Raw genomic sequence first — 13,531 nt, forward strand, 5'->3', positions numbered from 1 at the left:
CATGTTGGTCAGTTGTTTGTTTGCAAATATTTTCTTCCATTCTGTGAGTTGTCTTTATTTTCTTTATGGTTTCTTTTGCTCTGCAGAAGCTTTCAGGTTTAATTAGGTCCCATTTGTTTGTTTTTATTTTTATTTTCATTATTCTAGGAGGTGAATCAAGAAAGATATTGCTGCAATTTATATCAAAGAGTATTCTGCCTATGTTTTCCTCTAAGAGTTTTATGGTGTCCAGCCTTACATTTAAGTCTTTGATCCATTTCGAGTTTATTTTTGTTTATGGTGTTAGCAGTGTTCTGATTTCATTTTTCACATGTAGCTGTCCAGTTTTTCCAATACCATTTATTGAAGAGACTGTCTTTCTCCATTGTATATTTTTCTTGCCTCCTTTGTTGTAGATTAGTTGACCGTAGGTGCATGAGTTTATTTCTGGGTTTTTATCCTGTTGTGTTGATCTATTTTTCTGTCTTTGGGCCAATGCCATGCTGTTTTTTAGCCACACAACATGGCATGGGAGGTCTTAGTTCCCTGACCAGGGATCAAACCTGTAGCCCTGCATTGCAAGTGCAGAGTCTTAACCACTGGGCTACCAGGGAAGTTCAGTACTATACTGCTTTGATTATTGTAGCTTTGTAGTATAGTCTGAAGTCGAGGAGTCTGATTCTTCAAGCTCCATTTTTCTTTCTCAGGATTGCTTTAGCTATTTGGAGTCTTTTGTGTTTCCACATAAATTTTAGGTTTCTTTTGTTCTAGTTCTGTGAAAAATGCTATTGGTAATTTGATAGGGATTTCTTTGAATTTGTGGATTGCTTTGGGTCATGTATTCATTTTGACAATGTTGATTCTCCAATCCAAGAGCATTGTATACGTTTTGTCTATGTCTGTCTTCATGCCAGTGCCATGCTGTTTTGATTACTGTAGCTGTGTAATAAGTGGATTTGGGACACCTCCGACTTTATCTTTTACAAGACTGGTTCTTTGCAGTCTTATTACAGTTTTTAATGGTTAAGGACTAGAAGAGTTACTTTGAAAAAGAAGGACACAACAGTGATTATTTTAAAATATAATTTCATTTTATTATTTATTTATTTTTGGCTGTGTGGGTCTTCGTTGCTGCGAGGGCTTTTCTCTAGTTGCAGTGTGCAGGGGCTACTTTTTAGTTGCGGTGTATGGGCTTCTCGTTGCATTGTCTTCTCTTGTGGAACACAGGCTCTGAGGCATGTGGGCTTCAATAGTTGCAGCACGTGGGGGTCAGTAGTTGTGGCTCCAGGCTCTAGAGTATAGACTCAACAGTTGTGATGCACAGGCTTAAGTTGCTCTTCGGCATGTGAGATATTGCCGGGTCAGGGATCAAACCTGTGTCTCCTGCATTGGCAGGTGGATTCTTTACCATTGTGCCACCAGGGAAGCCCAACAGTGTTCTTTATGGTGATTTATGTTGTTTTATTCAAAGCGGTAAACTGAGAAACAAGAGGTATAAATTGTGGAAAAGTGAAGTCACTCAGTCATGTCCGACTCTTTGCAACCCCATGGACTGTGGCTACCAGGCTTCTCCGTCCATGGGATTTTCCAGGCAAAAATACTGGAGTGGGTAGCTGTTCCCTTCTCCAAGGGATCTTCCCAACCCAGGGATCAAACCCAGGTCTCCCGCATTGCACATAGATGGTTTGCCTTCTGAGCCACCAGGAATACATAAACTTATTATTTATAACTACTATGATTTATATCTGGACAAGGAATTCAAGAGGAACAATCATATGATTAGGATGAATAACAACTCAGTAATTGGCTAAATGAAATATATGAAAATTATATAATTCCTGAATGTCAGCAGTATGAGGAAAATAGGAGAAATTGAATCCTAGTTATTCTAACTTGGGAGATGAAGACGAAGATGTCACAGTGGTGAACGAGAGTTAAACTTTAGTAACCCATAAACTTTTATGTCTTTGGGCTTAATTTTCCCCTAGGGATAATAATTGAGGCCAGAGGCTTGAACTGGAACTGTCTAAAGCTGGGGATTGGGAAGGGGCACACTTGTCTATGAATTAGAACTAATAAAACTGTCCACCAGTCCAGGACATAGGATGGAAGAGAACTGCTTAACTTTGGCTTGTGGCTGTTAAAAGCCACAAGAAATGGAAACTCCAGCTTTGTGTGGAAATCCTGGGCCGGAAAACTAATATATTTGAAACTGGTGAATGTTATAGGGCATTAGCAGAGGTGACCATTAAAATTCCCTTGGGATTGATTGCTCCTTAACCCCTGAAATGTGGAGGATGCCCCCAAAGCTGTTTATGTACTCATACAAAACTCATAAAGCACCTTAGTAAAAAAATCCAACAAATGAGAGAGTTTACAATTGAGGGGCATATAATAATAGACTGGAACTTAATTATCCAATATATAGTCCATATTCATTTTCTGCCTTTGTCCCAATAATGTCCTTTATTTGGTTTTGCTTTTGCTTTGTTTTACAATCCATGGTCAAATCAAGGATCATACTTTGAATTTTGTCATGCCTTTTTATCCTTCTCTAGTTCAGTTTTTTTCTGCCTTTTTTGTTGGGTTTTTAATGATAGCTACATTTTTTAAAGATAACATTGTTTGCCTGAAAGCCTTTGGTTAGCTCTCTTACTAGACAGTAAGATGTTTTAGAACAGGGAATGTGTGTCATTTATCCCTGCTAATTAAATTTAATCTAATGATTTTATAATAATTTAGGATGCTGTGCTTCAGAAAAGGACAGGAAAAGGGAGGATTAAATGATTCTTAATCCTGTTTTTCTTTTGGTTAGCCGCACATACTCCAGGATGCTCCACACATGCGCAAGGATCCTTGTGCCTATTGCTTTGATGTTTCGAACACTACAGTGCACACCACTTTACAGTTCATATCATAATTGCTAAAAAAATAGGTTCTTCAGTTCTCTTTTGCCTGTATTCAACCCATTTGCCACTGCCTTTTCAAAGTGAGAGATAGTTGGTGGGTAAAATGAATGGTTAAAATATGTTAATAGTATATGATTTTATTACTATCCAAGAGACATAAAATACTTCTTGAAAGTTACAATAAAGATAATTCATAAACAGGATATTTTTAACATTTAGGCATAGGAAGATTCAATTTAAATTATTATAGAATTCTTAAGTAAAGCTTTTTTAAACATCATGGAACTCTATTATATCATTAAAGGAATAAGTCCTTGATTGATTTATGTCACTGGGAATACTTTATTTTATTTTATTTCTTCTTCCTAGTTTCCCTTTATTTTTTTTTTCTTTGCCGTTTTGCAAGCATCTCACTATGAAGCTCTCTGATATATTGTGTTGATTACAATTTTAAAATAGTACTTTAAGGATACAGTGAAAAGAATACCCTGAAATGAATGTAAATTGACTCTAAGCCTAGTAACTTATTTTTTTAAATAGCCTTATTGAGATGTTATTCATATGCCATACAGTTCACCCATTTAAATTGCACAGTTCATGGTTTTTAGTATATTTAGAGGTAAGTACAACCATCCACAAAATCAGCTTTAGAATATTGTTATCACCTCAAAAAGAATCCCATACCCTTCAGCTAGCACCCTGTGTCCCGCAACCCTCCACCTAGGCAACTGTGCTTTACTTTCTGTCTTAGATTTCCCTGGTCTGAGCTTTAACATGAGTAGAATCATTTGATATTTGGTCTGTTGTAACTGGCTTCTTTAACTCAGCAAAATGTTTTCAAGGTTCATTTATCCTGTAGCACGTATCAGTTCTTGATTCCATTTTATGGTCAAATAATATTCCATTGTATGGATATATCATATTTCATGTATCCATTTATTAGTTGATGGATATCTGGATTGTTTTCACCTTTTGACTTTTGTCAGTAATACTGCTGTGAAAATTTGTGTCCAAGTTTGTGGGTGTACATGTTTTTATTTCTCTTCAATATGTTTCTAGGCGTAGCATTCTGAGTCATATGTAACTCTGTGTTTAATTGAGTAACTGCCCAACTGCTTTTGAAAGTGGCTGCCCCATTTTATGTTCCTACCAGCAGTGTTTGTGGGTTCCAGTTTCTCCACATTATTGCCAGCACTTCTTACTGTCTTTGTGAATCTATCCGTCCTGGTAGGTGTGAAGTGGTGCCACATTTTGGTTTTGATTTTTGTTTCCCCATTGGCTAATGATGTTGAGCTTCTCTTCATGTGCTTATTGGTCATTTGTATCTCATCTTTGGAGAAATGTCTATTTAGACCTTTTGCCCATTTTATATTGGATTATCTGTCTTTATTTCTGAACTATAAGAGTTTTTTATATAGCATGCCAGTACCTTTTCAAATATATGATATGCAGATACCTTCCATTTTGTAGGTTGTCTTCGTTGATAGTGTCCTTTCAACCACATGTGTGCTCGGTCCCTTCAGTCGTGTCTGACTCCTTGGGACCCTATGGACCCTGTGGACCCCCCAGGTTCCTCTGTGCATGAAATTCTCCAGGCAAGGATACTGTAGTCGGCTGCCATGCTCCCCTCCGGGGGATCTTCTGACCCCGGGACCAAACCCACATCTCGTTACGTTCTCTGCATTGGCAGGCGGTTCTTTACCACTAGTGCCGCCTGGGAAGCCCCACAAACATTTTTAGTTTTTAAAAAGTCTAATTTATCTTTTTTTCTTTTGTTGTTGGCAGTTTAAGTGTCATGTCTAAGAATTCTTTGCCCAGTTTGAGTTTGTGAAGATTTACCCCTTTCATCTAAGAATTGTATGGTTTTAGCGGAGAAGGCAATGGCACCCCACTGCAGTACTCTTGTCTGGAGAATCCCATGGACGGAGGAGCCTAGTAGGCTACAGTCCATGGGGTCGCTAAGTCGGGCACGACTGAGCGATTTCACTTTCACTTTTCACTTTCATGCATTGGAGAAGGAAAGGCAACCCACTCCAGTGTTCTTGCCTGGAGAATCCCAGGGATGGGGGAGCCTAGTGGGCTGCCGTCTATGGGGTCGTACAGAGTCGGACACGACTGAAGCGACTTAGCAGCAACAGCAGTAGCTGTTGGTTTAAGTACTTGAACCATTTTGAGTTAATTTTTATATGGTGTGAAGTAGGAGTTTATCCTCATTGTTTTGCCTGTGGCTATCCAGTTGTCTCAGCACCCTTTGTTAAAAGGGCTATTCTTTCCCCTACTGAACCGTGTTGGCTCCTTTGTCAACAATCATTTGGCCGTAGATTATGGATTTCTTTCTGAACTCTCAGTTCTTTTCCATTGGTCCATCTTTATGTCAGTGCTATACTGTCTTGATTAGTTTTGTTTGTAGTAAGTCTTGAAGTCAGGAAATGTGAGTTCACCTTCTTTTTCAGGGTTCTTTCGGTGCTTTATAATTCCTTTTTTTTTTTTTTTTTTTTGAGGGCAGGGGGCACGCAACACAGCATGTAGAATCTTAGTTCCCTGACCAGGGGTGGAATCTGTGTCCCTGACTTCCCAAAAAGTCCCCATTCTCTATGAATTTTAGAATCAGCTTGTCAGTTTCTACAAAGTCAGCTGGATTTCTACTGGGGATTCCACTGAATCTATAGATCAGCTGAGAGAGAACTGCTATCCTGACAGTGTTAAGTATTCCAGTTCATGAACATGGGATGTTTTTCCATTTATTTAGATCTTTAATTTCTTGCAGTAGTTTTTAAGGTAGTTTTTAGCGTATATGTTTTTTATTTCTTTTGTTCATATCTAGGTAGTTTATTCTCTTTGATGCTAATGTGAATGGAATTGTTTTCTTAACTTCATTTCAAATTCATTGCAGGGTTATAGAAATTGTAAAACAGGTTTTTGTATATTGATCTTGTATCCTACAATCTTTATGAACTTGTTAGTTTAGGTAGGATTTTAGTGGATCCTTTCTGGTTTTATATATACAATAGTATATCTTCTGGGAATGGCATAGTTTTAATTCTTCCTTTTCAAGCTGAATGCCTTATTTACTTATTTTTTATTATTACTTTTTTGGGGGGGAGTATAATTGCCTGCCTAGAACTTCTAGTATAATGTTGAATATGTGGGTGAGAACAAACATCCTTGTCTTGTTTTGGGTCTTAGGAGAAAGCTTCCAGTGTTTAACTGTTAATTATGATGTGAACTGTAGGGTTTGTTTGTTTTTTTCTGTAGTCGCCCTTTTGTTGGGTTGAGGAAGTTTCTTTTTTATTTATCTAAGAACTCCTTCCTTTGCTTTCATTTTGGAAGAACACTTTGCTCAATGTATGAGTGTTGGTTGACCCAACACTCTCTGCCTCTGACCTCACACTTTGAATATATTATCCTGCTGCCTTTGGGCCGTGATTGTTTTTGCTCAGAAATCAACTGTAAATCTTACTTGGATTCCCTTATAAGTGATGTGTTACATTTCTGCTTTCAAGATTTTCTCTTTTTCCTTACCTTCCTTTGAGTATATTTCCTATAATATGTTTGTTTATGAGGCTTTTTGTGTTTATCCTGCTTGGAGTTCATCAAGCTTCTTGTATCAGTAAGTTATTATTATTATTTTTTAATAATTTGAGAAAATTTCAGACAGTTTCTTCAAAAAATTTTTTCTACTCCTTTCTTGCTCTCCTCTCCTTCTGGGTATCCCAATTATGTACATGGTGATGTACTTAACAGTTTTCCACATTTCTTTGAAGCTCTGTTCTTTTTTCTTCTTTTTTTTTATTGTTTGTTTATTTTTCAGCTTGCATAATCTCTATTGATCTGTCTTCTGATTTGCTAATTATTTCTTCTGCCAGTTCACTTCTTCTCTTGCGCCCCTCTCAGTTCAGTTCAGTTCAGTCACTCAGTTGTTTCCGACTCTTTGCGACCCCATGGACTGCAGCACTCCAGGCCTCCCTGTCCATCACCAACTCCCAGAGTTTACTCAAACTCATGTCCTTTAAGCCGGTGATGCCATCCAGCCATCTCATCCTCTGTCGTCCCCTTCTCCCAGCATCAGGGTCTTTTCAAATGAGTCAGCTCTTCGCATCAGGTGGCCAAAGTATCGGAGTTTCAGCTTCAACATCAGTCCTTCCATTGAATATTCAGGACTAATTTACTTTGGGATGGACTGGTTGGATCTCCTTGCAGTCCAAGGGACTCTCAAGAGTCTTCTCCAACACCACAGTTCAAAAGAATCAATTCTTTGGTGCTCAGTTTCTTTATAGTCCAACTCTCACATCCATACATGACTACTGGAAAAGCCATAGCTTTGACTAGACAGACCTTTGTTGGCAAAGTAATGTCTCTGCTTTTTAATATTCTGTCTAGGTTGGTCATAACTTTCCTCCCAAGGAGTAAGCGTCTTTTAAGGTCATGGCTGCAGTCACCATCTGCAGTGATTTTGGAGCCCAGAAAAATAGTCTGTCACTATTTGACTGTTTCCCCATCTATTTGCCATGAAGTGATGGGACCAGATGACATTATCTTAGTTTTCTGAATGTTGAGCTTTAAGCCAACTTTTTCACTCTCCTCTTTCATTTTCATCAAGAGGCTCTTTAGTTCTTCGCTTTCTGCCATAAGGGTGGTGTCACCTGCATATTGCTATTTCTCCCGGCAATCTTGATTCCATCTTGTGCTTCATCCAGCCCAGCGTTTCTCATGGTGTACTCTGCATATAAGTTAAATAAGCAGGGTGACAATATATAGCCTTGACGTACTCCTTTTCCTATTTGGAACCAGTCTCTTGTTCCATGTCCAGTTCTGACTGTTACTTCCTGACCTGTATACAGATTTCTCAAGAGGCAGGTCAGGTGGTCTGGTAGTCCCATCTCCTTAAGAATTTTCCACAGTTCGTGGTAATCCACACAGTCAAAGGCTTTGGCATAGTCAATAAAGCAAAAATAGATGTTTTTCTTGGAACTCTCTTGCTTTTTTGATAATCCAACAGATATCAGCAATTTGATCTCTGGTTCCTCTGCCTTTTCTAAAACCAGCTGGAACATCTGAAAGTTCACGGTTCACGTACTGTTGTAGCCTGGCTTGGAGAATTTTGAGCATTACTTTACTAGCGTGTGAGATGAGTGCAATTTGCAGTAGTTTGAGCATTCTTTGGCATTGCCTTTCTTTGGGATTGGAATGAAAACTGACCTTTTCCAGTCCTGTGGCCACTGCTGAGTTTTCCAAATTTGCTGGCATATTGAGTGCAGCACTTTCACAGCATCATCTTTCAGGATTTGAAATAGCTCAAGTGGAATTCCATCACCTCCACTAGTTTTGTTTGTAGTGATGTTTCCTAAGGCCCACTTGACTTCACATTCCAGGGTATCTGGCTCTAGGTGAGTGATCACACCATCATGATTATCTAGATTGTGAAGATCTTTTTTGTATAGTTCTTCTGTGTATTCCTGCCACCTCTTCTTAATAACTTCTGCTTCTGTTAGGCGCATACCATTTCTGTCCTTTATTGAGCCTGTCTTTGCATGAAATGTTCCTTTGGTATCTCTAATTTTCTTAAAGAAATCTTGTCTTTCCCGTTCTATTCTTTTCCTCTATTTCTTTGCACCGATCGCTGAGGAAGGCTTTCTTATCTCTCCTTGATATTCTTTGAAACTCTGCATTCAAATGGGTATATCTTTCCTTTTCTCCTTTGTTTTTTGCTTCTCTTCTTTTCACAGCCAGTCGTAAGGCCTCCTCAGACAGCCATTTTGCTTTTTTCATTTTTTTTCTTGGGGATGGTATTGATCCCTGTCTCCTGTACAATGTCACGAACCTCCGTCCACAGTTCATCAGGCACTCTGTCTATCAGATCTAATCCCTTGAATCTATTTCTCACTTCCACTGTATAATCATAAGGGATTTGATTTAGGTCATACCTGTTTGACAAATGTTTGCTATTCGTTCTGACCGCAGGATGACTCCTCCCTGGTGGGGCTTTATTCCTTGGTTCTCTCTTTCTAACTAACTGACCTACAGTCTAGGCTGTATCTTCATTACACAAATATTTTCCCACTTGCCTTTTGCCACAGTCTCCATTGAATATCTGTAGATTTAAACTTGTCCACACTCTGTTGAGAATGAAGTCAGGTCCTTTGGGAAGAGATTTTGTACTATATGTTCCAGTGTTTTACCCCCGGCAAAATATCTAAGCCAGGGTTCTGGTGTTGGGGGTGGGGACAATGAGTAACACTTTTCTGTGAAGTGACATTCAGCCTCTAGGAACTGAATACCAGGAGCGGAGGTATAGATGGGGTGCACACAGCAAGCAGCTTGTCTCTTGTGATGTGGAACCACTACCTTATGAGCTGAGCGAGAGGCCTGTTGGAGTCCCAGTATTCTCAGTGTACCAAGCTAAGGCAGAGCCTCCCTTCCACAAGTCAGCGTTAGGCAGATGGAAGCTTCCTGTCTTTGATGTACTTGGCTGGGACTTAGCTTCAGTGACAGAGTGCTGGGGACAAAATGAGAAGCCTGAAGTCCTGCTCCTCTCAGGAAGAAAGCCCTTGACTGAGAGCTGGGGGAAGGAGGGGGTTGTGCTCTTGGCTGCAGCAGTCTGGAACCCTGCTGAGATGGGAGGGTGGGATATGGGAAGAAAAGCATGATCTTCCTTCAGGTACCACAGACTTTCACCTTGCAGGCTAAATTTTTTGTAGATTTTATTGAATGGTTGTTTCTTCATTAGCTCTTTGCCCTTAGGGACCATTGTCAGAGGCTTTGAATGGTGGTTTTAAAAAATAATTTTCATCAGTTTCTCTGAGCAGCAGGCTAGCAGAGATCCTCACGCTGTTAGGCTTAGAGGTGAGTCTTTTGTAACTGTTTTTTGAGCTGGCAGTCTCTTTAAAGCATGATTCGAAAAAGTGTTTCCTTCATTATGGTCTCTGACCACCCCCTCATGAGGAACCCTTGGCATACCCTTAACATAACTTTCAGATATCGACTGTAAGATACAAGAATCACGAGAATCGTTTTTCCCTTGCTTATTTTCCTTAAAGAATGAACTTGCTCCATGTGAAAGTACTCTAGAAGGGGAAAGTTTGCACAGGAGTTCAGAGTTTATAAAGGAAATGAAAATAACATTAGGTAGAGAATTTTAACATGAGTGCCCTCTACTATATGATGGATGGAGTTCTTTTCAAGTTGGCTCAGAGGTGTTGCAGTTAATTCTTGGTTTCTTTGACTTGACCTAGATATCACAATCACATGGCTTCTTCCTCATTTTTGCTGTCATCTTAGTTTCTTTTGATTCCTTTTTGTTTTTTTCTTTTCAGGGGCCACTCAATAGTGAGTCTTCCAACCAGAGCTTGTGCAGCGTGGGGTCCTTGAGTGATAAAGAAGTAGAGGTAAGAAGCCACATCCATTGCAAGACTTCTCATATTCCCACACTTTAGATCTGGGTTAAACCATAGCACTGCAGACTCTGGGGTCCTGTTAGGGTTTGTGTCAATGATTCCCCTTAGAGTTGTGTGCTCTTTGTGTCTGCACAGTTGTCATGTGGCCCTGATGGGTTTTTATTACTATAATCATAATAATCAATAAAAGGTAGAAATTTGCAGTTGTAGCTGAATTAGTCTAGGTGTCCTTGAATTTTAGCACTTCTTAGTACTTCAGCAGAGTGAGTCAGTGTGGCCTGAAGGACTTCAGTAACAAAATTTGAAATTTTGTGTTTTTTAAAGGCAAATAACCTAGCTGATTATATAACTGCTTACTTTGCACTTAGATAAGACTTTGAATAGACTAGTCAGTTGACTGATCATGCAGATATTTCCTTTTTGGAAAAAAATTTTAGATTTAAGGTCTTTTAAAGTAGAAATATTGGGATTCCCTGGTGGTCCAATGGTTAGGACTCAGTGCTTTCACTGCTGGGATCTGGATTTTGAATCCCTGGTCAGAGAACTACTATCCCATAAGTTGCATGGTGTGGCCTCAAAAAGAAACAAATATTGTAACAGCTGCTATTTGAGACCTGCTATATGCTAGATGCTTGTACTACATTTGTGCTTTATAAAATAGTTCATTTAAGCTTTTGCAGCAACCCTGATTTACAGATAAGTAAATTAAAGCTCTGATATTTTAAGCAGTTGGCCAAAAATTGTATAAATGGTTTGACTTCAGATCTTATATTCTTTCTATGACCCTGCTCTAAGAGTAGGACATTCATTTAGGACTTGTGAGCCAGTTAATTCTCCTTATAAATTTGATATTTTTAACGTACACTCTAATTTTCATAATGTGAAAAATTTGACAAAATGCTAATTGTGATGTATATGGTATTTAACAGACTCCTGAGAAAAAACAGAATGACCAGCGAAACCGGAAAAGAAAAGCTGAACCATATGAAACTAGCCAAGGTAGTAATAATTTCACACCAGTAAAAATATAAATTCTTATGTACTTAGGTATAAAACTTCCAGCTCACACTAATTAGTTTGCATACAGGGATTCCTGACAATGGAGATTTGCATTCCTTAAGGGAATATCAGGCTGTTTATGACAGACTTGCCATTTGATACACACTTGACAAAATAGCGTCAGTTCTGCGGGGACTCTAGTTCTCCCTGTTGTAAGTTAATAGTCTTCTCACCATGGATTTGTCTTCAGACTAAGGATCTATTGTACAGAAAAGAGATTACATAGCAGTTTTAACTATGTCTTGCACTAGGTCAGTGGTTTGTTAATAATAGGCAAGCAGAAATGGTTGCATTTACATGGCTGTCCTTTTACCTACCCTTCTTCCATGTCAGTTACTCAGTTGAATAATTGGTGCCCAGTGGAATAAATCTGTAAGTATGATGATCATAATGCCAGATTTCTTTACATAATTAAAGAAAGAATAAATGAAATGGAAGAACTTCCAAGAAAGGAAAGGCCCCCTCCCCCCATTTTGTATCTTTTAATCTGCAAATCATTTTTTACTTTTGTGGGAGAAAATTTTTCCAAAGTAGCAAGGTCATGTAAATTTACTTGTGAAATAGAATAAACCATTTAGTTCTGATGAGTTTGTTTTGAATTTTTTTATCCTCTTAGTTGGGGGTGTAGTTGATAGTTTAGTTTTATTTTGATTCACACTTGTGGCATAAGCTTTGTTAGTGTACTTGTAAAAGAAAGCGTAGTGAATCTTAAAGGAAAGCAAGCTGTGAAAAGGTCTTGCTTTCACTGCTTATTTTAGTGTTTTATTTTGTGGTGGAAACTGTCTTCTGTTCTTAGGAAACAGGTATTTTGGCTCATTTGTTAAAAGTAAAGTTGACATTTGAATTGGTAACAGCATAGGCAGTCATTGAATACATAATACACTTTAGCAAATGATGGTTTACTTGTATTACTGGAAAAACTATACTTACTTTGGTTTTATTTTCAGGGAAAGGCACTCCTAGGGGACATAAAATTAGTGATTACTTTGAGGTAAGTTAAATTTTTGGAAAAAGAAATCTATAGTGACTTAAAAAAAAAAAAGAATCTAAATCCTTTCTTTCATTTAAAGCTTTAGAAAGGCATATATTGCCTTTACTGTGCCCTCCTCCCCTTCTTCCCCACCTTCATCAACCTGATGTTGCCCCATCTCTATAAGAGGAAACAGCTGCTGACTTCCTAAATTTAAATTTGTTCATGATGTGTCTTGTCTGTGATGATATAAAAATTCACAAATGAGGTGATTGTTCTCTTGGCCAGACTAGGTTTTGTGTCTTACAAAGGTTGAAGTGGAACGCCTCGGACTCTTCTTTTGTCCTCTACCTGTAGTCCAGTGGAACCTGTAGTAAGCTCACTGACCCATCCTTAGTGGTTACTGAAGGGGACGCTAACATACACTGTATTCCTGCTTCATGTATTTTGAGACAAGAAGGGGAAACATTCTTCTCTTACATCTTTTCAAAATCATGTGTACCTTCAGGTTTCTAGCCATGTTTTCCTTATATCTTGGTACATTTCTACTGGAGCTTCTTGTTAAAATCTCATTGAAAAGTTAGCAGAATTTGACTTACATGGCATTTTCTCTAGAATAAAATGTGTAGACTTAAAGGGACCATGTATAATTAAGACCTGTATGTGTATTAATCTTTTACTCTCCTTATCTGAGCATAGTACTGTTGTGAATTATTCATATCCATTTTTCCCTGTTGGCCAGTTTGCTGGGGGAAGCGGGCCAGGAACCAGCCCTGGCAGAAGTGTTCCACCAGTTGCACGATCCTCACCGCAACATTCCTTATCCAATCCCTTACCGGTAAGCATTCACCTGGAGAAATGTGACACCTGTTGTAGGAGACCAAGAAGCCCAGGAACACTCAAGCAAAGTTTCTCTTCCATTAATTACCCAAGGGGAGTGAAGTCTTAAGGAGAAACGTTCATAGCATTACCTGTGAATCACTTAACTTAGATTCAAATCTGTATCAGTCAGTTTACATTTTATGAGAGCTGATCCTGTTCTCCCGGTATAAATCGATTATTTCTAGGCCTCAAGAAAGGGGTTTCCCGTCCAAACATTAGGTTTTTATCCTGGCCAGACTTACATATTCCTGTAGTTAAATTCCTTTAAAAAAATTGTGGTCAGCTCCTGGTATTTGAATTAATTGGATGGCTTGCTCAGTGATGTAGTAGAGAAGCTA

General features: G+C 38.6%; 1 protein-coding gene across 5 annotated transcripts in view; it reads left to right on the forward strand.

Moving 5' to 3' along the window:
* TLK2 (tousled like kinase 2) overlaps nt 1-13,531 on the forward strand; it is a 123,911-nt gene that overhangs the window by 32,275 nt on the left and 78,105 nt on the right. For 2 of the 5 annotated variants that reach the window (XM_027517554.1, XM_027517555.1), the window contains exons 3-6: nt 10,202-10,273; nt 11,212-11,281; nt 12,289-12,332; nt 13,054-13,149. The exons of 1 other annotated variant lie outside the window; for it this stretch is intronic. In XM_027517554.1, coding sequence (XP_027373355.1) covers nt 10,202-10,273; nt 11,212-11,281; nt 12,289-12,332; nt 13,054-13,149 — 282 coding nt within the window. The remainder of the gene's footprint in view (nt 1-10,201; nt 10,274-11,211; nt 11,282-12,288; nt 12,333-13,053; nt 13,150-13,531) is intronic. 2 more of the 5 variants (XM_027517556.1, XM_027517552.1) reach the window with 1 other exon arrangement.

The sequence above is a fragment of the Bos indicus x Bos taurus genome, chromosome 19 (assembly GCF_003369695.1).
Source record: "Bos indicus x Bos taurus breed Angus x Brahman F1 hybrid chromosome 19, Bos_hybrid_MaternalHap_v2.0, whole genome shotgun sequence".
NCBI classification, from domain to species: Eukaryota; Metazoa; Chordata; class Mammalia; order Artiodactyla; family Bovidae; genus Bos; species Bos indicus x Bos taurus.